At 39.2% G+C, this 26,270-nt stretch overlaps 1 protein-coding gene and 1 non-coding gene across 3 annotated transcripts in view; one reads left to right on the forward strand and one right to left on the reverse strand.

Annotated features, from left to right (window-relative positions):
- SASH1 (SAM and SH3 domain containing 1) overlaps positions 1–26,270 on the reverse strand; it is a 209,619-nt gene that overhangs the window by 86,002 nt on the left and 97,347 nt on the right. For both annotated transcript variants that reach the window (XM_039846945.1, XM_039846946.1), the window contains exons 3-4: positions 3,153–3,203; positions 2,975–3,024 (exon numbers count right to left, since the gene is read on the reverse strand). In XM_039846945.1, coding sequence (XP_039702879.1) covers positions 2,975–3,024; positions 3,153–3,203 — 101 coding nt within the window. The remainder of the gene's footprint in view (positions 1–2,974; positions 3,025–3,152; positions 3,204–26,270) is intronic.
- LOC120589450 (5S ribosomal RNA) lies at positions 11,716–11,834 on the forward strand. The gene has a single exon (XR_005649490.1). It is a non-coding gene; the product is annotated as a 5S ribosomal RNA (ribosomal RNA).

Below are 26,270 nucleotides of genomic sequence, written 5' to 3' on the forward strand. Positions count from 1 at the left end.
TCCGTTATTCATAGCTAACCTCGTTCCTAATAGATACAGATATAAAGATATTTCCGAGTAAAACAAGCCCTGCTTTCTGGATATTCTTGAGACTGTGAGTAACAAGAAATTTAACTAAAGTTCACCTTTCAGCCAGTTGAGACAAATCCAAGATTGGTGTCATAAAGCAGACAGTCTCATCAAAAGCCAACGTAAATAGATATAAATAGAAGGGGTTCGGAGGAAAGCTTCCTTGGTCTTCTTTATTATGTTATCAGTGAAAGCAAATGGAGAGACCAGACAGATTGTAAGAAAACAAAGATGAATGGGGCTTTTGTTAAACTGGTGAGGGTCAGGGCTGTTCTCTATCTATCTATCTATCTATCTATCTATCTATCTATCTATCTATCAATCTATCATCTATCTATCTGTCATGCAGGTCAGGCAATGCTACAGGCCAAATAGAGCCCCAGCAGCCCCATTTGGCAGGGTATCCAGGAGCAGTAACATCAGGAACATTAAGACTTCTCACTGCTTGTGCCCTCTACGAAAGAGCCACTTCCTCCATCACTTTTGGTCAGAGCTATATTCCTGTAATTTAAGACTTTAAACTGGTTAAATGCTAAATACCACTGGGAAAAGTGATGTATTTTTTAGAAATCAGACATCTTCATCAAACCGCCTGATACCTTCCTTTGAACAGGTTTTAACTGGGGGAGAAGAGAAGGAGGAAGCTGTGCCCAGGCCCCTGAGACAACTGGGGTGGAGCGAGGGGGACCGTGGGTGTGGACGGCAGGAGCCACTGGACCGCCACTGTAGCACTGCCCACTGCCATCGACGCCTCTGCTTCAAAGGGCAGTTGGCTGTAGGAATTTGAATTGTTCACTTTTGTTTACTGAATTTTCTTGCCTTTTGAATAAAAAAGCAGAAGAGAACGTCTGCTCATAAAACAACACTGCTGACTCAGAAAGATATTTTGCTTGGCAGACGCTAACTAACCAGACACAACCAACTGGTTTGCTGGGTTATCCTCCAGGGCTTGCAAAGTTACTAGTAAGCATTTGATCTGAAGAATAGCAGAACTTTGCATTTCAAAGTATTTGCATTTTCAACTACATAAATACAAAGAATTCAATATAAATACGGTCTCAAACCTACTCAGATTACAATGTGACCTAGTATGTCCAGAGTGATATCTCAATCTTTTTAGAAAAACCTTTCTGGAAGATTTAAGCCAACATAATGATCAATTTAAAAACAAGTATCACCATTTTGTAAGCCACAGTAAAAGCTGATTCAGCTAATTTTCAAAAACTGCTGATGGGAAAATGAAGAAGAAAATGTACTGGAACTTATGAATTACTTAAGAACACCTAAGTTTAAGAAAACCCCATAAGAGAAAAGAAACAAAATGGCAGTATTACAAATGAAGAGGTTGGGGTTCTTAACAGCTTCTGTGTATGTGTGTTTCGAATTTTTTTTTTTTTTAACCTCAGAGGAGGCTCTCAGTCTCTCTCTTGGTCACAAGATTCATGCCATATTTTACTAAGTGAAGGATATAAACATGGAAAGAATGACTACCCACAACCAAAGGGAAGAAATGCCCAGCCTAAGATTAGTACAAATTTGGTGAGTCACTTCCTCTTAGGAAAGCAAACGTTTGTTGTTTCCTGAAGGATTCAGAGAGGACACCTGAGTTCTCAGCTTGAATCATTCCATACAGGTAGCAAACTTGGTCAGGTGAACCTAAAGCCCATTCATTCAATACTTCTGCCCACGCTCAGTTCAACATCACCGTGGTACCTCCAGTTTCAAAATCAATGTCAAGTCAAATCTCCCGGCTATTTCAGCCTCCACATTACTAAGTTGCCGGGAGGGCAGATGTAACTAAAACAAAGAAAATTCACGTTAATTGCACATTTATCCTCTAACGTTGAATGGACAGCAGCCTTGGTTTTCTTTTGCTCATCACCCCCAACATTCCTCAGTCCTGAACCAAATCTGCTTCACCTCTTAAATGGAGAACTGAAGCTTTGGCAAAGCCGCCCGCCCTCCCTGAAGACGCTTCTGTGCCAGCAACACACACACGTGGATGGATTAGGCAGAGCTGTGCTGTGAAGCATACGCACGCTCTCCCAATGTGTGCTTTTCATTCCAGAAATACTTTATTCCTAAACCACTTCTATGCCTCTCTTGGCATGAAACAGTACAAATGGCTCTGTGCCAAAGGAAGTGTCTGTTTAAATAGGTGGACTTTCTTAAAATTTCTTTACCTCAGAAGATCATAAATAGAACATTCTGGCATAATTATAATGGAATAAAGTAGAAAAAAAGAAAGGTTATAGGAAAAAAAAACATTTTTGTCTTTGTTTTGTTTTAAAAGTTGTCTAAAAGAAATACTGGAAATACAAGATATAACATAGAATTATCTCCCATGAGAGTAAAAATTAAAAGATCCAAGTTAGGACAAGGAAGCAAAACTCTTACTTTTAGCAAGAAAGGTTAGTGAGCATTTGCTGCCTTCTGTCACAAGCATTTATTCCTGTTTTAAGGTCACCCGCCAAAGCAAAATGTAAAGGATGGGTTTCTTAATCACTGTTTTATTCTGGAATATATTTTATTTTTGTTCCCTCCTTCTTTATGGCTTTCATCTTGTATTAAAAACTAAGGTAGAAGAAAACCGACTTTGGTTGACTTAACTACCCTTTCCTTTTCTCCATGCTCACTTCCAGGTATTTATTTAGGGTTCACTCACAATAAGCAGTAAGGCATCGATAACATTTCGTAGAATCATGAAGCATCACCCATTGAATTACGGTTGGAAAAAAAAACCCTCTTATCCATCTACAAATATGTACATAAACAACACGTACGGTAAATGACATCGAGTCCCATAGTAAATACACAACACGATCGCCTATCTGACTTCCATCAGGAGGGACCTAAAGATACCGTCTTAAAAATTCAGATCCTGGACAAAGGGAGGGAAACTTACTTTCTTTCCACTTCTGGTGTTGAGACGGCACTACAGAAACCCAGCGACTCCTAGGAGAGAAAATTCATAGCGTCATTATAGGCAGAGCAGCAGGCTTCATCTGATTTGTACAGAATATCACTTAAAAAAAGGAAAAAAGGCAGAAGCAAAAATAGATGATTAAAGTCATTGTGCTTACTTCGATCTGGGACCGCAGCTGAAGTGACGTGGGGCTGGCATCGGGTTTCTCCTAAAACAGAACAGATGCTGGTTTAATGAGACTTCCAAACGTGGCATACACCAGAAAGACAAATAGATATGTAAGAAGAGATGGGGGAATCTGGGAAATGCTAGGGTACAGTGGGAGGAGATGGTGGAGATAAATAGATTTTCTGGAAAAACTGAAGTATTTTTAAAAGGAGAGCTCTAGCGTCCTAAAATTATTCTAGCCTCTTAAAACTGAACCATCTTCCAAACTTCACCACTTGAGACTACTGACAATTTTACTGCAGAAGGAAAAAGCACAATCTAATTGAAGGATATTGACTGTTAATGGTGAAATAAATCTCTAGATGCAATTAGATGGTCACTAGGACACAGAATTTACAATGACTCATTTGTGTTCAGGTCCAATCTGATTTTAAAGTTCTAAATATAGTCAGAGTATTTAGTAATGTAGGGCTAGTTGTAAGTGCCTATAGGAAAGTGGAAAGTTAACTTGATATTATCTTGCACCCCTAAGAATCACCATGCCCTTACAATACAAATGAATTAGCCTAGATGGAAATTAAAAATAAAAAATCTTAGCACCCAGTTAAAAGATGAAATAAATGTAAGACAAGAATACACTGAAAAGTCATTAAGTCACAAAGAAGATGCAAGGGAATCAAACAACTTTAGAGATGAAGCCATGTAGTATAAAACTCGTTTTACAGTTTAAAAAACTAACCGTTTGAAAGAAAAAAAGGGAAATATATTGAAATAAGCTTTGACAGCAAAATAGGAACTTGCACTATCAGAAGTTTTAAAATGTACTGTGGGAAAATACGGGTTATACTAGTAGACAGAGCAGCAAGTACCACACTTACATTTTTTATAAACAGAAAAATTCTAACTCTAATGGGTGCTAATGTGGAGCATGGTCCACAGTCCAGGGGTGCCCCCCACCTGATCGCCAAGTCATAGGCAGGACAATGGGCGGTCTTAGAGGATGGAGTAATATCACTAACATCATACAAGTCTGCAATATCTGATTGATTATGAGTTTTCCAATTATCCTGTAGTGCTGTTACACCCCTCGGGACTGCACATGTACTATTTCAAGATCGTTTTGTGAGTCTCAGATAACCTTGAGGAAATGGGAGCAGACCAAATTACTAATTCTAACTTGCTAGACGTCTAATTGTTCAGCTTATTAAAGTTGCCTATTTCATCATTCGTGATCATAAAACTAGACCAATATTTTAAAAACTTAGCAATGAAATAGTAAAACAACTGTCACAGTAAATTCATAAATGTAAATAGATAACAGGAATCCAGCATAGACTATAAAACGAATGTGCTGGGGTGAGTCAACCTGAGAACTGGATGCTTTTGGACAAAAAAGACTGAAAAAGTATTGCAATGGACTAGCAACTTCTCACCCCTAGTCCCCAGGACCTTATTTGTTATGAAAAAATACAGTGGCCTGAAGCCCCATGGAACTTCTGTCTGGTTAAACAGCCTGGTTTTTACTGACACCTTAGTTCAGTTCATTACAGGACCAACTTATATTTCTGTCCCAAACTTGATACACCATGTTTACAAAACAATATAACCAAATGTTCAAGTTACATTCCGATTCCAATTGGTATGACGTTGGACTCAGGTGCACTCAACAAAAGGAGGTCCCTGGCACATAGACCAATTGTGATGCCCCAGTAGCTGACCACTTAGCACTGCACAGAGAAATTTACAAACTTAAACAGCAGAAGATAAGCAAAGGTATAGTCTGCCCTTTTTTCATATTAAGTCTTCCTGTTCAGGAGTCAACATGGGAGTCTCAGAATGATAACAGTATTCTATTAGTTCCTCTGACATTTTCTCTGAAATTGACCCTTCAACACCCAACTCCAGTCCATCCAATTTCCATAACCATCCCTCCCCCCCAAAAGAAGCCCGATTCATCTCTCTCCCTCTCCTCAATTCTTAACTTTTCTTCAAACTCTAAGTGTCTACCTCACTAAGTAATAGTTCATGACAGGAAATTTTCTGCTAGTATTGTATATTTTTACCTGCATTTTTTCCAATAAAATTTTTTCATTGAGTGCATCATTTGTCACTCAATACCATATACATGGCATTTATGGTATAACACAAAATGCACCAGTTCCTGCACACAAAGCATGTGCTTGTTACCGACTGTATTAAATGTTTGATGATCAGGAAGAAACACTCTAAACAATTCATTTTCACATGTTAGTTTAATATACATTTGACTTTGGTTTAGCTACATTTTAGGAACTAGGTGGGGGGTTTTGAGGCATACTGTATTAAAACTCATCCCTTTAAAATAACGGACCCGGTTGATGTTTCCATGTAGAACATCTGTTTTTATCAGGAACAAGACATGTTAAACAGGGGATTTTTTATAGTCATGTTTCCAATGTGGTTTTTTCCCCCCCAGAATATGTCATCAAGTAATGTTTTAACAAATATCAACTTCATCTCTTAAGGAAAGACTACCTTCATTGTTAAGGGAAAACATATCCTGAAGTAAAAACATTACACAAATGAGAAGAAGCTTCTAAAATTATCCACTAAGTAAAGGATCTATGTGATGCCTGGAGGGAAAACAGAATGGACCTTTGGGGCAAAATTCCATTATTATGACACTGAGGAATGTCACATGATATCAATGACAAACGTGCAGAGTAATGACTAATTACTATCACATATGTATGAATATTATGAAATATTTAAGACATATCAAATGTACAATAAAAAAAAATACAGCAAAACCCTGTATTTTTCAGGACATACCACCGAGCTTGCGAAATGGAACATTACAAATAGCGCTAGCAGGTGTCTGACATACACTTGGAAGAAACACCTGTGTGCAGAGTATGAAACGAATCTTGGTAGAATTGTCATGCATATATGTGGAGGAAGTGCTGAACAACTTTTTATTCTGTTTATCACGAAAAAGCAAATTCGACTTTTTTTTTTTATGGCACAATATGGAGTGGAAAACCACGATGGAGTCAGAAGGAACACCAACTACGTGAAGCAATAAAGGGTGTTGATTACATAATAAAGAAGCAGAAATTCAGGTCAGAATAGAGAAAGACTCCTTAACATCTCCTTCCCTGTCCGGACTAGTAGGCCACACCCTTTTCTGCTCCCAATTCAACCAATGTTGGGAGGGAGGGGCAGGAAGCCATGGTTCTGAAGTTCTAGCCTGGAGAAGGAAGTCCTGGTGAAGGGGAGGCGGAATAAGAAGTAATGGGAGTCACGTGACTGTCCAGCTACAAACTACTTTATTCATGCAATAACTGATGGTCCACAATACGACTCCTGATTCAGAAGTCAGCATGTTAATGAAAACACAAGTCACTGAGTATATATGTATCTTTTGAGCGTGCTATGAAAAGAGATGATCGCTGAGAAATAAGAGTCTTCTCTCCCTTATGAACATATTCTGACCGTTCCTACTGCTGTGTACAAATCATCCCAAATAGTCACAAAACCGACAAGCATTTTATGATTGTTCACAGATTGTGTGGATGAGAATTCAGAAAGGGAATAACAAGAAGGGCTTGTCTCTGCTCCACAGTGTCTGGGGCCTCAGCTGGGAAGATTCGAAGAATGGGGGTGACTTGATTACGGTAGGGGCCACAATAATTGGAAAGCTTGCTCACTCACATGTCTGCAGGCTGAGGCTGGCTAACAGCTGGGACCGAAGTTGGTCCTCTCAGCTGGAACACCCATGTTGCTGCTTGGATCTCCTCACTGAGGAGGTTGAGTTTCAAGAGCGAGCATAACAAGAGAGTCAGGCAAAAGCTGTATTACCCTTTTTAACATAGCCTCATATGGTGTCACTTCTGCTGAAGTCACAAGCCCTCCCAGATGCAAGAGGGTGCACAGGGCCCATCTCTCAGTGGGAAGAGTGTCAACGTCCCACAGTAAGAACAGCACTGGGATGTCAGATATACTGAGGTCTCACTTTGGAAATCAGTCGGCCATACTGGCTGACAAGGAGATGGGGAGCTCACCTAAGTTTTCAAAACGAAGAATGAGATGAGACCATTTATTCATGACAATGTCCATAAGGATTTTTTTGTGATTTTTACAGTTTACTCAAGTAGCATATCTTGGCAATATATTTCAACTTTAACCTGTCACTTAAAGGTTGAGGCAATATATTTCAACCTTAATCTTGGCAATGTATTTCTTGAAATATATTTCAACCTTAATCTAGGCAATATGTTTCAACCTTAACCTAGCACAATGTTTTAAGCTAAAATTATTATCTCTCTCTTATTTCAAATGTATTATTATAGAAAATCTCAAATATACAAAAGTAAAGAGAACCATATAATAAAGTCCCAAATTCATATTATCCAGCCTCAAAAATTATCTACTCGTGGTTAATTTTGTTTTATGGATACCTTCATCCATGCTTCAGCTCCATCCCATTTTACTTTAAAGAAAATCCAAGATACCATATCATAAATTATCAAAATTTTTATATTAAGGTTTCACTATGGGAGTTTCTTATGTCCTAACTGTGGTTCAATCTTCAGCAAATGGCTCAGTCATCAAGAATTTGACTCTTTCCTAGCACTGGAGGACTTTCTCTGGTCATTGCAGGAAAAAAAAATCATATTCAACAAATTTAAAAATTCCATCTAAATGCTGCAAAAGAACATGAAAAAATGCATTCAAAATTGAACATGACCAATGACTTCACTATTTCTCAAGTATAAAGATATCATCCTAATACTTTTTTGAGTATGATACCCTCATTGACTTAGCACCTTTGTGGAGTGTGATAAGCACTATTTAGAGAGAAATAACTCTAAAATTTGGTCCATGTTCAAAATTTGGCCCACGTTCATTCAATATGCAAAGAGCCACAAAACACTAGTGGCTGAATTTATAATTGTAAGTTAGAATATTACAACTTAAATTTTGTAAAATAAATTTAAAAATGAACCTGGATGCATAAAGTTTTATCTATAGATTGAACTCTTCATCATTAAGCCACATCTGCATACCTTAGTTAAGAATGACAAACATCATTAACATTACAAACTCTTAGTGAGTTTGTAAGTTACAAACACTTAAGAAATGTTCCTAACTTAATGAAGTATATCAGTGAAAACCAAACCAAAATATAAACGTAGGCCAGCTTGCGTGCACACGTGTATGTGTGCACGCAGAGGAAAGGGTCTGAAAATGCTCACCAGATGCTAACAGTTACCTAGGCTTCTATTCTCAGCATACTTTTTTTACAATCACGTAGTCTCGCATTACCTTCACAATTTTTTTTCTAACAATGAGAGGTCAGCTTAAAAACATAATCTTCCAATCCTACGTATGGTTTTAAATGATCTACATGCATATGTTTATAAATGTACGAGAAAAATATCTGAAAGCATTCTTATACACCTATGCTTACTTCTGCAAAGGTCACTAGATTTCTAAATTTTTAACATATTTTTCAAGCATGTATTACTTTCATCTAAAATTAAATTTCATAATAATTTTAGTTGTACCCAACGATTACTCTAAAAAACTTAAGAAGTATTAAAAACAGTTTCTCAAATTAGGTCTTGCCCTGTACTAAAATACTTCAAGATGTTAAAGTGTTTAACAACTAGTATCACAGAAAACTATGTATAAATTTTATGATTAATAGTGAAGGTCCATGATGATTTTAGAAATCATCTCATATTCCTATTTTGACTAAAGAGTCTATAGTACCATAAAGTTTTTTTAAAAAGGTATTGGATGACAAAAAAATTACTGGTATAGAGAGAAGCACAAATCCATTTCATGTCGACTTGTACAATCTCTGGAAACAATAATTCCTTAAATGTTTATTATGTCTAACAGAGAAGCAAAGAACAAATGTTTCAAGATTAAATCAGTAGTTTGCCAAAACCAAAGCATATGAACACGTGTGTGCTTCCACCTACTTGTGTATGTGCACACACGCATACCTACAGTCACACTAACAGGGCATGGTCAAATATAAAATTAAGGCTCTGACCCTAAATGACTACATTTCCATTCCAAAGTGTTACAATCCATGGTGTAATACTCCAGAGTCAAAAATCCACTCGGGGCAGAATAAGGTCCTGGAAAATAAATATTGTGCCCTCATCTCCACTCCAACTTTGTTTCCACCTTCTTGTGGAAATCCACACCTCTCCCTCCGTGAATGCTGCCAGTAGTCGAAGCCAAATGAACCTGACAGCTGGAAAAGCAAGAGAGATAAACCTCTCTCCCGTTCCAAAAGCAGAGAAGAACATTAGGCGCCCACCAGCTCAGCTCAGCCAAGTTCTCCTCCGCGTCCCCGAGTACAGGAAGGAGGAGGTGGAAAATGCGAGGGCCGCAGGCTTAGCAACCTTCAGCCTGCACGTAAAACACCACATGCTATTACTGAAGCGTTCAATTAACGGAGGGAACCAAGCTCTAAACTGCTGGGCAAAATTGCTGCCGGTGTTAGATTTAAAAACTCATGTGACATTTACCACTTTACAAAGACTCTAAAGTTGAGGTATCTCCCAGTTGGCAAAGTATGCTCCCCTCTTGTCCGATTTCTCCATTCTGGCCAATCAATAGGGCATGTGTTTATTGTAACAGGATTTAAATTTCAACATTTTCTTGGGAATCTTCTCACTCTCCACCAAATCAGCTACCAGCAGCTGTAGCTTCTCCCTTCACAAGGTCTCCTGCGTCCATCCAACCTGTTCCATTTCCACAGACATGAGCTTCTTAGCAGCCCTTCGCCTCACAGGTACCCGGCCACCACTGTACAGCAGAGTGGGAGGTACTGATTGCCAGGCAGGGGCACTGAGTTCCTGTAAGAGTGAGACGTCAGACCCCACTTTTGTTGCGTTTGATTTTTCCAAAGGCAACAAAAGAGAAATGGACCATTGGATTATCTTTAGGTTCCTTTTTGACTATAAAATCCTGTGATGAAGCAGTTTCCTGTCCATCCAATCACTATTATCAAATAAAACTTCTTGAAATAGTACTCTGCTTTCCTGCTATTTAAAGCATGGTTCATGTATCATGCATATTAGAATCACTTAGGGTTCATTAGAAAGGCAGCCTTGCGCCCCACCCTAGACCTGCTAAATGAAAATCTGCATTTTACAAAGATCCCCAGGTGATCTGTATGTTCATTTCAATCTGAGAAGCACACGGCTCTGTGTCATTTCTCTGTTCTAGAACCCTTCCAAAATTGTGCAAATACATACGGACAGGATAAAGTCCACGTTTCTGAAGGAGAAGCCCTACCTTCAACTGGCTCGATCATAAACCTCTTCTTAGAGAATGAATCATGGGCCCACTGCCCCCTAGTGCATGCTGTCTTGGTGTTGCCTTTTCGCTCCTGCTGCCTGTAATGTCCTTCTTCTCCCATCCATCCAAACCCTACTCATCCTTTTTGGTCCAACTCCAAACCCACCTCTTGTTTAGCCTCTCCCATCCACCTGTGCTGTAACGATATGCTTGAGTTTGTAATAACAGTAACTAGCTACATTGTTTATCTGTTAAGTGCTCCTATGGAGGACTCTTCTACTCATTTGTCATATTCCTTCAAGTAAACTGTAAATGCCCTCTTAACAAGAGTTCACTGTATCACAGACACACACACACAATCCAACAAAAACTATTCAGCACTCAGTATGTACCAGGAACCATTTGAAGTTCTAAAGAGGCATTTCTCCTCTCAAGAACATTACTTTCTAAAGACTTTCACAGGCTCTCTGTACAAGAGCAATGCTTGATGGGTATCTATTGGTTTGATTTGTTTAAATTGGATCGTTTTGCCAGTAATGCTGACTCTTCTATAATTTTTGTTTGCAGTTTCACTGATCAGGACATGTACTTTCATATTTACTTTTGGGTTGCACAGTTACACTGTTAAGTAAAAGTAATTCAGCAAATATGTTCAAAAAGAAAGATCTACAACTTAGATTTTTAAGAATTTAAAAGAAAACTTGGTGGTGTTTAATCACCTTTACGGTAAAATCTACAGTGGCTTGTGTGTTTTTACTCCAATACTACTCCTTTTCACGTTTTCCTGTCTCGTTTAACCCAAATCCTTCAAAGATTAAACAGGAAATCCTGGTCATTTTTCTGGCTCCATAAGCTCATGGTCTGGCATACAAATTTTTTTCTAATGAGTGAAAGTGAATGGAAAAGTACACTTATTTCTCACTACATTAAAGAAGAAAAGTTCCAAGGGAAAAAAATTTTTCACAGTTGAATACTATGCCAGTAATTGCAACATTAACAACCTCTCCGATGGAGATGGTGTCAGCATCCATCAAGTCCATTCGACCTCATTGCTGTGAGAGTGTGGAGTGGTCCACACCCACCAAGTGATCTTCTGAGTATATCCGTTTGCTGACTAGGACTAATTAATAGGAGAAAAAAGTGACAGGAAGCAACTAAATGGCCCCGCTCACCCTTGCTTCTTTTTCTGTTTCTCCCATCTCCTCCTCTTTCATCTACTCATTCCTTAATTTTAAAATATTTATTAAGTCTATGGCCATGCTACCCTGAACAAGCCCGATCCCATCTGATCTCGGAAGCTAAGCAGGGTCAGGTCTGGTTAGTACTTCGATGGGAGACCGCCTAGGAAGACCAGGTGCTGTAGGTGTAAAAAATAAAAAATAAAAATAAAATATTTATTAAGCACATATCATATGCTAAGCTCTGTTCTTAGTCATCAAGGTCAAACAGTGAAAACCATTCACTGCCTTCGTGGGGCTTATATTCTAGTGATTTCTAAAGTCACTCACGGGACTCATTTGCACTTAATGTCGAAGTCACAGGCCCTTCTGTGCTAGCACCAGGCAGATGACATCTGGATGGCTGCACTTAGCTCTGGATGCCGCATTTTCTGGAGGATAATGGAAATCAGAAGAACCTTCACTAGTTTGGTGTCTGGAAATGGGATCATATAAACAGGATCAATGGGAGGAACTGGGCTGTTTACTCAGAGAATAAAAGGAAAAAGCAAACACGTGAAAGCCTTCCAGGGAGCAGAGGCCAGACAGCTGCCTGGAGCAGCTTCCCATGAAGCCACCCAGACCCTGGCAGCACCCCACACACTGTACCCCGAGGACACGGGGGGAATTCGAGGTGGAAAAACATTTGTTACAGTTTAAAATAATATATAATGAAAATAAAATCATAGTATTAGTGATAACATTACATATTGAATTGGTATAAAACTTCCAAAAAAATTTTTTTTAATTTTTTTAAGAAAGAATTTTGAGCTTACTTGAAAATAATCTTGAAAAATATTAGGTTATAGACCTGAAATGACTATCAGCCATTCTAGATCAAGACTTTTAGTGATGAGCTCAACACTCTTGTTGGCCATGACTGACAAGGAATTTTAGTCACAAAACTAACTTCTAAAGACTGTGTTAGCCATTTTTATAACCACTGAAATACTTATGGCAATTTACATTTCAACAATCTAACAGCATGTTACATGATTAATGTCACAGAGAAATTTCTTATGGAAAAGTAACAGATTTCAAGCCCAGTTGCAATGTTTCATATCAGGAATTACAGAATACTGACAAAGTTCTAATGTGTAGTCTTTGCGCCCAGTGTCCATGCTGAGGCTGGCTTGGCCACACTGAACCAGAGCATCCCCATGCCCCACCACTATGTCTGACCACTACACCCTGGACTTCATGCCCGAACCTTGAACCATACTTTTCTAACAGCTCCATGGCCCCTTGACCATGATGTATAGCAGAGGCATGCTGGGCAGCTGAACACTGGCGTGCATGCCTCCACTGTGCTCACTGTCCAAGGGAATCACGTATTAAGGTCCCACCCTGAGACGGCACTCCAGTAAGCCTACAAAAGTGGTTCTCAAACTTAGTTTATTGTAATCACCCAGAAGACTTAGTCAACACAGAGTGCTGGGTCCTTCCCCAGTGTTTCCATTATAACAGATTCAGTCCATCATGGGTGGGCCCTGGTAATATACACTCTACCAAGTTCCTAGGTGATGCTGATGCTGCTGGCTGGGGAACTGCACTTTGAGAACTGCTGCCCCAGGCTGCTCGGAGCTGCCTCTAGTCTAGGACTCAGTGGTCTGGAGGTTGAAAGAATTAATCTGTCCTGAGCTACACCTGAACGCTAGCCTGGTCTTCAGTGCTCTAGAAGGAGATGGGTCAACACTAACGATTTTAAAGTAAACGAGAGAGAGAGACAGAGACAGAGACAGACAGAGAGAGAGACACACAGAGAGAGACTGGCTTGGTATTACTTTTTTAAAAGCAAGTAAAACCAGGTGTCCAAAACAGGATGTTATTTAAAATATGTGAAATCCATATTACTGGAGGATTCGAGCAGGACCACAGGACCATCTGCTGCCTGGGAGGGGGGTTCTTTCAGCAACTGGTTCAGACCTCTCTCTGACCACTGTGATTCTATTGTTGGAAATCAAATAAGCTTTTGTGGGATAATTTATCTTTTACATTATATTTTAATGGCAAAATGAACTGTAAGTCCTAACTCAATGACGTAAAGATTTTAGGATGGATAACCTTCAGAAGTTGGTGACACCCTGTAATTGAACAAATATTCATGTATTCATTTGTTTAACCAGTATTTCCTAAGTGTCTTCTCTATACTTAACTGACATGCTGGGTTCTGGGAGTATAAGGGCTAGTCACTGACCTTCAGGAGCTCATGGTCAAGTAATAGAAACAGATAACTGAGAACAGAAAAAAAAAACCAAAGCTCCCATATTATCATATAAATAGCATCTGAACTTATCAGTAAGCAAATTGGGTGTCGGAATATGGGTTTAACAAAATATGCAATGGGGCCAAACTGGAAATGCAAAATTTTAATGAATCCTCTAATAGACTGGCTCACATGTTGTCACCATTTAGTGCATTATTATTGTTGTCTCTGTAGCTGTAAATTCAAACGGTGCTATTGTGACGATGAACGTACCCTTCTTTCTCAGTCTTTGAATCATTTTTCAAACCATTTTTAAAAGCTTCAGAATCAGGGACAGTCCCATGCATAATGAAATCAACCACAAACTTTTACTTCAAAAATAAATGAATTTTTGAATTAATAGTGTTACTTAATGATGTAAAACATTTAAAAATGCATGGATAGATGGCATAGTATTTGCAAAAGAAAAGAAAGAATACAATAAAAATTGGAATCTAAGAAAGTTGAGCAAATGCCAAATTTTCGCCCAGGGCAAACTTTTTACTGCTGTATTATAAATGCTGGAAAAATCAGGTTTATAATGGAAACAACAGGCAGACTAAGCCCCAATGTAATATACATAAATAATACGTTTCTGTGCTTGTATAGTGATTTTCCTTACTCCTAAACATTAATCTTTGAATGACTACTCTATAAATTATTGAATTTAGTTCAAAAGCAAATGAAATTTAAAATACCCATTTATTGAATGGCTAAAGTGCCATGTTGAAATTACTGTGATTTATCTGTTTCTTTAACAGTTACTGTAGCAAACGTTACTTCATTGCTCAAAATTATTACCTGGTTGCATAGTTTACTCTGGTTTCAATGTAAATCTGCCACCTTGTTAGAACAGCAGCTGTTTATCAGGCTCTCGTTCATCACTTATTCACCCACAACCACGAGGCCCAACTTTTTCTCTCTACAACTTAAAGGTGTTATCTATATTAACCCTGAGGTACATACAGATAGCACTCATTTTTTGGAAATCGATTAAATTCATATGCATCATGATCACTGCAGAGGTGGAAGGGACAAGGTGGAGTACCATTTAACCAGTACTGAGTACACTCCCCATGCTCAAATGCCTGCTTGTACCCTACGTAGCTCCAGCAGCTTAGGCACTACAGGCACCAAAGGCAGCCATGTCTGCAGAACCGATGTATTTCTTGGGCATTATTGCCTGGAGGCACTACGATCGCAGCAACTGAGCCACTGATGCTGTGCTCGGGGAGAAAGTTTCGGGTTTAAAGTCCAATTTTTTATCTATACACAAAACGAGGGCCTCGTCATTTCCTTTCTCAGGCTCTGGTGGTGGAGAAATTGAGAAAAGTACACGTTCTCCACCAAGGGAAAAATTGACCACATACACGATAATGGACTAAATGGCTAGCATCGCCGCCTCGGCTCCACCTCAGATCATCAGGCATTGGATTCTCATAGGAGCACCGGTCCCTGGCACCAAAAAGGTTGAGAACTGCTGACTTAGAGTATCAATGCAATAAAGAGTCTTGCATGGTACAGGCCGATCAGTTAAAAAAAAGAAAGGAAAAGATGTAATCCCTAGAGGGATAGGATCTCACCTCTAAGTCCCACATTTTCCCTAACCAAGACCTAAAACGGTGTATGCGAATTCAGAGCACTAACACTTGAATTTTTCATTCATTCCATAAAATTTAACATAAAGAGAACCCAAGGATCAAAGTGCTCACCTTTGTTAAAAAAAAAAAGTGTTGACCGTCGCTATGAAGAGTCTCCTTGAATATTCCAAATTTTAATCACCAGACACATGATCTTAACAACTCATGAAAATGCATAATTATGCTAATGAGAAAATGACCTTTGGAAATGAGAGGATTCTTCAGTTCTTTGTCATAAAGTATTCACAGATCAATGCGTAAAACCCCCACATCTCATCAAAAATGTTTTAATGCTGGAATGAGCGATGCAGCGCATGAGAATGACTGAACAGGCAAGAGATGAGAAGAAGCAAATTGCCAAGCAAGAACTGTCGATGTTGAAAAAAACAGCTGGTTGCACCAAAACCGAGGAGGGCTTTAAAAGCCATGATTTGGAGTCTGGAAGGTTTAAAAGCCTTGCACATAGTAGGAAATCGAGAGACGTTTATCAATTAAATTAAAGTTTCTATTATATTGTTAATCCCTAGTATTGACATTGCCTGATTTGATCCATAAAGCATGAGATCAACAGTGTGTTAAGCAGCAAAGCAAAACGATGACAGAAACATGTTCAAGGAAGGACAGAAACCTTGTTAAGCTCCCTACTATCTTCTGCCACATGTGTCAAGGACTTTGTTAAGGATCGATCACACGGACTGCCATTTGTCCTGTTTTTTCCTGAGTAGGTGGCACCCAGGGAAAAACGGAACAGAGTGGTTTAGGCATACATAAAAGCGAATCATTATTTTCTTTAAAATCCTCTCAAATAATTACATGCAAATGGTATACATTTTAAAAGCTGAACTGATGGACTGATTCCGTTACCCACACCACGGTGTTATCAAATAACTACAGAAAGATCAGCAACGAACTCCACGGGGTTACCTGGTCCATACACTCCATAAACCCCAAGGCTAGTTCTCATTCTGCACCCCACTTCCCTATCTGCTGGCAATCACTAGACTCCACCTATAAATGGAGTTCATGTGCCAGGACTAATTCTGTTGTGAGGAGCAGGAACTTTTGCAGTATGTTCTGACACATTATCATCATTAATATCATCATCATCATCATCATCATCATCATCATCATCATCATCATCATTTTGATGCCATCACTGACAACGTTTATCAAGTGGTACTTGACACCACATAGCTTTCTAAGCACTTGACATATATTACTTCATTAAATCTTCTCAAAAACCTTATGAGGTAGGAAATTTTACTATTTCCATTTTACCAACAAGAAGACTAAGACACCGAGAAATTCAGTGTCTTGCCCAAGACCACATGCTAAAAGGTGTGGAGTCTATTTAATCGATTCCGGGGTGCATACTCTTAATTATTACGCTAACGTCTATTGATCCTTCTGGTCAGTGACCCTGGGTTAATAACTAGGCTACCTTTAGCTTCCTTAGTCCCTGTTCTCCTTCCCTACTCCTTAGCCTATATCCAAGTGTTTTGGCTTGTTTTTTCTTCATTCTAAGGCTTTGTTCTGATAATTACACAATAACCTTGGTCTTCTCCCAGGTCCGGGGTTCTGCCCCATCCACAATCAGCCTAGAGACTGAGCTCTCATTGCTCTGCCTTGAGGACCCCCAATAACCGTTGCTTGTCCAGATTTGAACTTCCTAGTAAAAAGCTGAGCCTCTCCAGTCAATCCCTGCCATTTGGCCACCCCAGTAGGTGGGTGGATTTATAGTCAAGTACTGGTCTCTCCTGCACATTTCTGATGCTGCTATCGATCACTGTTCTTATCTGGCAAAAATGTGAAGTTGCTAAGGGTGGTAATGAACCTCATTTAACAATTACCTCTGTCCCAGAGAAGATCTTGGCTTATCATAACTATTTCGACTACAATCAAAGAAGACTCATTCTCTCTTGAGGCAGCACAAACCCAAAACACAAAGACACTGTTCTGAGCTGGCGGTGAATGCACAGTAGCTCCCTCTTCCTGTAAGTCGCCAAGGAGCCTGCCACCTGTCAGATACCGTGCGGCTTAATTAGGTAACACTTGTGAAGGGTTTTGCAACGTGTGGCACACATGTTGTCCCAGGAGCTCACACATGGCATTCCACTTGCAAAATTCAAGAGCTATTTTTAAAATCTGTCTACCATTTGAACAAAACCTAGAGTGCTGCTTCTTGCAGACTGTTGTAAACCATTACTATTTCATTAAGAATACCTCAAAAAGAGCATACACAACTGGTGGCGATTATTGAATAGGATATAAAGGACACTTAAAAAAAAAACAAAACTAGTTGCAATCAGTGCCGAGTTTTCCAGGAAACCTCAGAGCTTGCTTTGTTTCATGGATTCTTTTGAAAACAAGTAGTTCAAGGGTGAAAGGAGGGAATGTATTGCATCTTGTTATTTGGGTGACATTTACAGGTAGGACAGTGAGTCATGTGCTGGTGGGCGAGCCGAGGGCACACACTAAAGAGGCTTCTGGAATGCTCTGGAACCTGTAAACACCAAGGCCAGTGTCCCTGAAGCTCTGGCTAGACCAAGTGCCTTAATAGGTGTAGGTTTAAGTGTGGGATCACCTTTAACTCTCCAGTCTATAATTACATAAAGTTTTCTGGCATCAAGAAAAAAATATTATGAATGAATGAGTGCAGGCCCCTCATTCTCTCTTCTAAGAATGCCTCTTTTTGCCAAAGGGAACCCTGTGATTGAGAGAGCAGGTTTAATGGATTGCCTTTGGCTAAGAGGTTTCCGGGTAGTTTCCCCAAAACAGCTGTATTCCTCCAGTGACAGAGCCACCAGAGTTTGCCCCCTTTCCTCCTTGACTTGCCCTTCTGTAATTAATATACCATCATGACGGCTCTGTGGTGACTTGTGTTCTAGTGGCTCTCGGGCAACTGCCATTAATTTTTAAATTCTTGAAGTTTGCAGGGGCAGGTGCTGGCATGTTCTCAAACTCACTCGTATTATCATTCTAGTATCTAAGCCACACTGAGACAACGCTGACCATACCAGATGACTGAGTCAGACCTGAACAGCGATCCTCCTTTGATTTTAATCATTCTCATTTTTGAAAGAAAACTGCCTGGTATTAGATTCTGTACGAAACTAACACTTCTCTTCAAGTACAGCTTTATCAATCTTGTATCCTCCTTCAGACATGTGACATAACAAGGGGCCCTTCAGAAAAAAATCCTGGGTCAAAGCTATCAAATGTCAGAAAAATAATATTTTTCCCTCATGCTAACTATTTAATAGGCAGGAAAAACACAATATATGAAAATGGGTACCCAGGGCCCTTTAGAGCTGCGGTCTCAAATCTAATTATTTGGTTTTCTATTTGGTATTCTACTTGGTATTATTTGGTATTCTATTTCTCACATAATTACGTCTTTTTAGCAACCATTATACTGACGAAAGTAGAAGAGCAAACCTTATGGGATGACTTTGACCTGCTATAAATATTAATGATGTGCCTCTAGCAAAAGCAGGATCGGAAAAGCCACCCAAGCTTTGCCTACTTTTCATTCTCCAAAGAGGGAAGGTCACACCTCTGCAATTATTTTTACATAGAACTTCATAAAGAGGAGAAGTCATCCCCACATATTTATTCTTCATTGTCATTCTTTCCTTCTCTTCCTCTCGGCATATAAATATGTTCAATTCTTCCCATAGAAAGAAAAAAGGAGGAAAGAGGAAGAGAGGGAAGGACATAGCAGGGGAGGGGAGAGGAAGAGGAAGAAAGGAAGGAAGGGGAAAGGAAAGGAAAGAAAAGGAAATGAGGGAGGAATGAGGAAGGAAGGGTGGTTAATTCTCTACTCGTTCATTGCATCCACTCCTTCAGAGCTAAAGATCAAACTTCTTGAATGAATTGTCTGTGCCCAGTGCCTCCACTCACCTCCTCCTGACCCATTCACGTAAGGCCATATGAGAAGTTAGGTGCTAAAAAGATAATGATGAATAAGTCTTGAAATGTATCTCTCTCACTCCAGCTGCTTCTCTCGTTCAGAGGCCACCATTCTCAAGTCCCTGGCTGCATTCCACAAGAAAGTCGGACAGGACCGCAATCCCTATTATAAAGTGAGTCCCGGTCTTCCGCACACCCAGCAACTTCTCTCTCATCTCTTAATGGCCACAACGACCTTCCAGCATCTTCACTTATCCCTGTCCCTTCCACAGAGTCAATCAAGTTCTAAATCCCTCCAACAACATGTTTCTCGCATCTCTTTCCTTATTTCTGTTTCTACACCTGGTATCTTTCTTTGCTCAGGCTTTATTCACCTTTCACCTGGACTGTGGCAACAGTCTTTTAACTGCTCTTCTTCCTCCCAAGTAATTGAGTGCACTTTTGATAAACAAAACTTCCCAAGAGCATCATTCTCATGTCACTCCCTCAATCAGAAACTTTTGTAAGTTTCCTTTTAACTACAGAACAATGGAAAACTATTAAATTGGAATTCAAGGCTTTCACAATACAAGTACGATCTACTGTGCAAGTTACTTCATCTCACTAATTTAATTGAAACTGAACTGCCAAGCTCTGTTGAACATCCGACTGTGACTCAAACCAATACTAAAGTAGCTCAAATTACTAAGATTACAGTTACATTTTGTACATTTGATAAGAAATCAATATACACGCCTGGTTCACACAGTTTTCAAAACAGTAAATATTTCCCTGTAGAGTCTCATCATTAAAACTCAAGTATTATTCAGAATCACTGAGTTGCTTTATAAAAACGCCTCTTTCTTTTTTCCAACAATAATTTTCCTGTGTTTCTCTCCTTATAAACGTCATGATACAATAGTCTAGCTTTTGGGCTCACGCACAAAAGTAACTAAGGTACAAATTAAGTTTAAAATCCAAACAATAAATAGCTCATTGTATCATTTTACACTATTTTTAAGCAACTTTTTTTCTTTCATTCTTGAATGCTTTTCGTGTTAGTGTAACAAATTGAAGCATCCTTCTCTCAAAATGCCAGCACCTAAGTAGGTACCTGCCATTACTTCCAGGAGGGAGTGAGGTACAAACTGAAATTTATGTGAAAAGCAAACACTGGATGCTTGTTAATCATTTCTTAAATGAACTGTGATTTTTCTCAATCCCTAAAGTGAAATCGAGCTTAAATGATCTCTTACTCAGAAACATATAACCCTCTTAAATGTCTTGAAATATGGTGAGTCAGACATATACATGCTTATTTAACACCTAAACTACAAGTCTTAACGAGTCGTAAGTATCAATGTTTAGTCTAGCTGCAGGCCCTAAAGGGGTTATGTAACAACATGAATTATACCAAAATGGAGATTAAGAATTTGAAACACTAATAAGAAATCCACCGACAGTGCAGCTTGCATAAAAGCTTTGACAAAATATTCCCATTCTGGTCTTTGAGAACAAATTTTCAAGCAACAGGGGATTTTAAGGAGATTTCATACTTCATATTAATTTTATCGTTTTTTAACATAGAAAATTACTAAAAACCCAAATGACATTTTTAATTATTCTATAAAGTTTTAGATACAGCCTTATACGTGGTAAGGACCCAAATAAATGTTGACCGAATATAACTCTTTAGTGCTGAATTACACAAACTCTTGTCCCCTAGTATTTTACAGTGTTTATTTTCTGGGGTAAAAAAATTATTATTACATATCTCTTGGACCCCAGGATACCTAGGAAAGAGCTCAATCAGTACTTACTGACTGACTGAATTACAAGATTATACATTTAACTAAAATTCATGCAATTGCTTAAATAAAAATACAGACTTGGGAGGCAAGTTTTATGTCTGTGTCACAGATATGTGGGCAAAGCTTTATATTACACCACTGGGTAGCTTGTGACACTACAGTGTGTTACATTAGTTTATAATGAGGTCCTCCTTATAGCTAGGCCATTTTAAATAGAACACTTATTATCTCAATGCAGCCTGGTCGTTTCCATTTACCATGGAATGTGACTTTAAGTGTGGCTTATAATTAACACTGCCCTAAAGAGAAAATGTAATACTGGTAATATGGTTTACCTGTTTATGGAAGGCCATGGCCCCTGTCTCAAGAAACTTGCGATCTGGATGTACGGCCATTAAAATTATAACCATGAGTGATGCTTCCTACAACACTGTCTTTTGAACAAAAACACATCCACCTCACTGTTTTCGCAGTTTCTCATGGTGAGTACTCAACGGGATCACTGTACGAAAAAAACTCTCCAAACTCACTGTAGGCTACAGTAGGCGCATTCACAACCTCCGGCTGACACACACTGGGACACTTCTCTAGACAGCTTCTCGGTGGAAAAGTGTGAGTACTCGCGTCAAGCTGAGAGTGTGTCCTGTTATGATCTGCGGTGAACGTGACTCTCCAAGTGACCAGACTTGGTCATCGGATATGTTTTCCGTGACTGCCTCCAACACTTCTTGATTAAAATGACAAATCTCCTGTTGTTTGGCTTTAAATACAGACTGCAGTTTTTAAGGACTTCGAAGTCACTTACGTATTAAATTTCTTACATAACCCCAAAGTGATGTTGGTATAAAAATGCTTTCCTTATTCTCTTGGTCTTCTCTAATTCTTTTATTATAATGTTGATAGTTTTTGCAGCATTTCAGATACTTTAAAGAAAACAAAACTGAACTTAGGAATTCATGTAAGCAAAAATTGAAACATGAGGATGTTTAAATTCATTATTGCTATTTTCATAATACTATCTACTTATAACTCTTTACAACTGGATATTCAGTTAATAGCCACTCTACATTTAAAGATGGTTAAGATGGTAAATTTAATGTAATGTATATTTTACTATAATCTTCAAAACAGTAAATTTAAAAAAATTAAAGCTGAACTAAACTAAAAAAGTTCAACCCTCTTCGGTACCACACCTGTTCTAAACAGTGTCTCCCCACATCTGAGAAAGCCTGTGCCCTGGCTCCCTAGTCCTCCCTGCCTTCACCGACATCCCTGAACACAGCATCCTGCCTGGCCAGTCCCCGAGGGGGTCTGTTTTGCCTTGACTACCTGAATTCCTACGCCCATTCTCTTAGCCCTCAAGTTGCACATCACCCATAAGTCGTTCTAGAAGGTGATACGTATATGATGGCTGCCTCTCTACAGGACACTGATGGACAGGACTATTTCCTCTAAGCTTGAGCACTAAATTTAGAAATCTGTGTACAAACAGAATGTCATTTAACATAACACAACAAATTAAAATAACGTATACCTGCTGTGTTTATTTATAATTTCTTCTTTATCTCGCATTTTGAAACAAGATTTCGCTCTTATGGGTAAAATCCACACTGCGCCTCCTAATGAAATTCTTTTGAGGTATTCTTTGAGGTTGGTATGGTGACAATTCCAGTCAGGAGAAAGAAGCAAACCAAGAGGATCACTGAAATAAATTCACATCTAACTAAACTGCCAGCTTACGTTCAACATTTGCATCTCCTCAGGTCAGGCCAGGTGACCGGCATCCGCCAATGAGAAGCATGCCCATCTGGTCTGATTGACAGCCCTGCCCTTCCCTGTGTCCTGTCAAGTCAGTGGGACAAGGGCACAAACACATCTCCATCCAGAGAAAATATCTCCGAGTTCTCATTACCATGGAGGCCACTGTCCTGCACAAACAAGGGCGGCTTTCAAAGAGTACGTTGTCAATTTCTGATTTTTTGTTTTTTGGTTTTTTTTTTTTTGAGCTTTAAGGTTGGTAAAGTGGAGACATCCCCAGGTCAAGTTACACAATCTCGTTTTTCTCACCATGTGCTGAGATACAGAACGCAGAGCCGACCTGCCACACACAAGTTTCTGTGGGAAAATGGGAGTCAGAGGTCCAGTTTGCGATTCCAAGACAAAATCACCCCCAGGGGAGTGAGAGACAGTGCAGTGCTTTGAGCAGTTACTGCTGGCCACTTTCACCTGGGCAGTGGAATGGGCTCCAGGTGGTGACAGGAAGGGATGAAAGCTGAAAGAGGGAGGAGGTGAGAGGGAAGGGGTGAGGATGCTGGGGAACAGAGGGCAAAAGGTAGCAGGAGATAGGGAGATCCTTAACATCTGCACTGCCAGCCCCACTGCACCCCAGTCCTGGAGGAGAACCTGGCAGACCTGGGACAGATGCTCCTGTTCCCTGTGCCTCTGAACCAAATACCGCCAGGTTGGGGTGGGGTTATGAAGAGGCATGGGCAGGAGGTGCATTTTTTCTGGTCTCTTTCTTTTCTGTTCCTTCCTCTTTATATTTTCACAACCCTGGCCATTATTGGCTTTGCACTCTCACACTTCTTGCTCTCATGCTGTCTCTCTCTCTCTCCCTCTCTCTCTCTCTCTCTCTCCTCTGCACACACACACACACACACACACACACACGCTCACACACACATGTACATAGGCAGGAGGTAAGAACCAGGACACCAAGGCTGGAGGGATGGGCAGGCCAGCAAGAGGAGCAGGGAGTAACCCCTTGCCCGAGGCTGCAGTACAAAGAGGAAAACACGGCAGAAAAGAGAAGCAAGAGGCGGGAGGAGTGTCCTCTCGCTTGACCATCTGCAGGAAGGTCTGTAAATTCGGGACTTTTAGCCCAACCACGCGCCGGGTGGGCAGAATCGACCATCTCTTCCTAGTCTACGAAGAGTGAGTGTCGATTTTCTCCTGGGTCCCTCCAGCTTCCACCACCTGCATTATTACTTTCCTCCCTCTCTGCTATTCGGCAAGTCCATGCACATGTGTGATTGGCTCACTTGTGTTAAATGAAGAAAGAAAGAAAATTGCTGCCTTGGAGTTGACTATCAGATGGAACAGAAAATCCAACATGGGAGGCAACATGCGGTGGGCGGCGGGGGTGACAGTTTGGAAGGACTAGAGTACCAAATGCATCAATCTATTGTGACCCATTTTTACGAAGATTATTCTCACTGGAATTTTACATATGGATTTACATATGAATTTTACATACGGAATTTTACATATGGATACCCGTTTTTACATATGGAGACAGTAGCTTGTTCCTTGGAATAATATTAAAAACGAGTTTATATAAGCAAACTTTAAGGCATGAAAGCAATTTTTTATTATCAAATACACTTTCATTGGGAGACTTTTCTCCACTAATTAGAAGTCTAAACCTCCTAAAATAGTTTGTATTTTTATTAGCCAGCAGATTCATTCTATAATATACTTTTTTTCCAGAATTACTTTTCAAACTTTCTTGCTTAAAAAGTTTTTTACTCATGCTCATTTTAAGAACTTAGAGGGTAATAAGAAAACCTCATTTTTTGAGGATAGGAGTCTAAAGATCTCCAAAATACCCAGTTACTGTCATTCATTCACTCCACAACTAGTAGTTATAGATCATCTACTACATGCTGGGAACTGTTTTAGCCACAGAAGTCCAGTGGTGAACAATGTATTTATTATATACTCACTACAAAAAGGTGAAAAACAGAATACAAAGTACTACAGGATTCTGAAATAAGGTTGTGGTGAAGACTGCACAACCTCGTGAATTTGCTAAAACCAGGGAATTATGCACTTAGGAGTGAATTTTATGGTATGTGATTTCTATCTCGATTACAAACTCATTTTAAAAAAGCCCCATGGAGTGTTCTCAAGGGAGACAATATGTACTATGCACTTTCACACAGTAGGTATTCAATAAATGATTTATAAAGAATATAATCAGTTGTGATACTTAATTAAAAGACAATATCTGCTTATAAAAATATAAATACTGGCTATTATGCTATAGTTGGCATTATCATTATAATTATAAGTGCCCTTAGAAGTCTCGCCCTGTTAAATTCATCTAAACTTTAGCTGTTTACTTCTGTTAGTCCAGCTTATGGCACAGGATAAAACGAGCAACTGTACAAATTCTTGTCCCAATTACTCAGAAACCAGTCTTGCATTTGATTTTATGTTGTAGTCTTGACCCTAACCCAAGGGAACTGCTCTCCCACACCAGTTTGGCTAGGCTTTCCAAACAAAAAGCATCACTACCTATACCTTTTCTATCGTCCTAATGCTCAGCGTATGTCCACATGAACGGAGGAGGGCAAGCTAGAAACTGTTGAAGGCAGATCTGTATCACCCACTTAGGAATATGACTAATATAATCTTATCCCTGGCTGTCTTGTTCTATTGCAACATAAGCTTCCTGAAAGGAGGCTTATATTTTCTGTTACTAATAAATTCCCCATGATATCAAATAAATTGCTGAGAAACACCAGAAAACCAGTAAATGCTGTTTTCACTTCACCAATTTTACCAGTTCCCCGAATTCATTTTCAGGAAGAATCAGACATGCCACCACTTAGCTATTTCTAAAACAGTTTTACATAATACGCACACTAAAATTATAATATTATAGAATCCTCTAATATTGGGTTATTCTGTTAAAGAAACTGAGTTTTCAAGAAAAGGTTACTGGGAAAACACTAAAATATTTCATTTTATTTACAATAAGTATATTTTATTATTTTACTTTATTTACTTTTCATTTTATTTTGCTTTCTTGAGTGGAATTCTTTTAAAGTCTATTATCTCCTGTGTTGCACAACATAGGGACTTATAATTTAATAGAAACTTTTAAATTCAGGATTGCCCCCAGAATACATAAGGTTGCTTGACCCTATTCGAAATAGTGAGGCTGTCGAGCTTTTTGAGTTCCTTTATTTTCATTTTACATTTTCTGCTTCT

Source organism: Pteropus medius, unplaced genomic scaffold, assembly GCF_902729225.1.
Source record: "Pteropus medius unplaced genomic scaffold, Ma_sr-lr_union100, whole genome shotgun sequence".
Lineage (NCBI taxonomy): Eukaryota > Metazoa > Chordata > Mammalia > Chiroptera > Pteropodidae > Pteropus > Pteropus medius.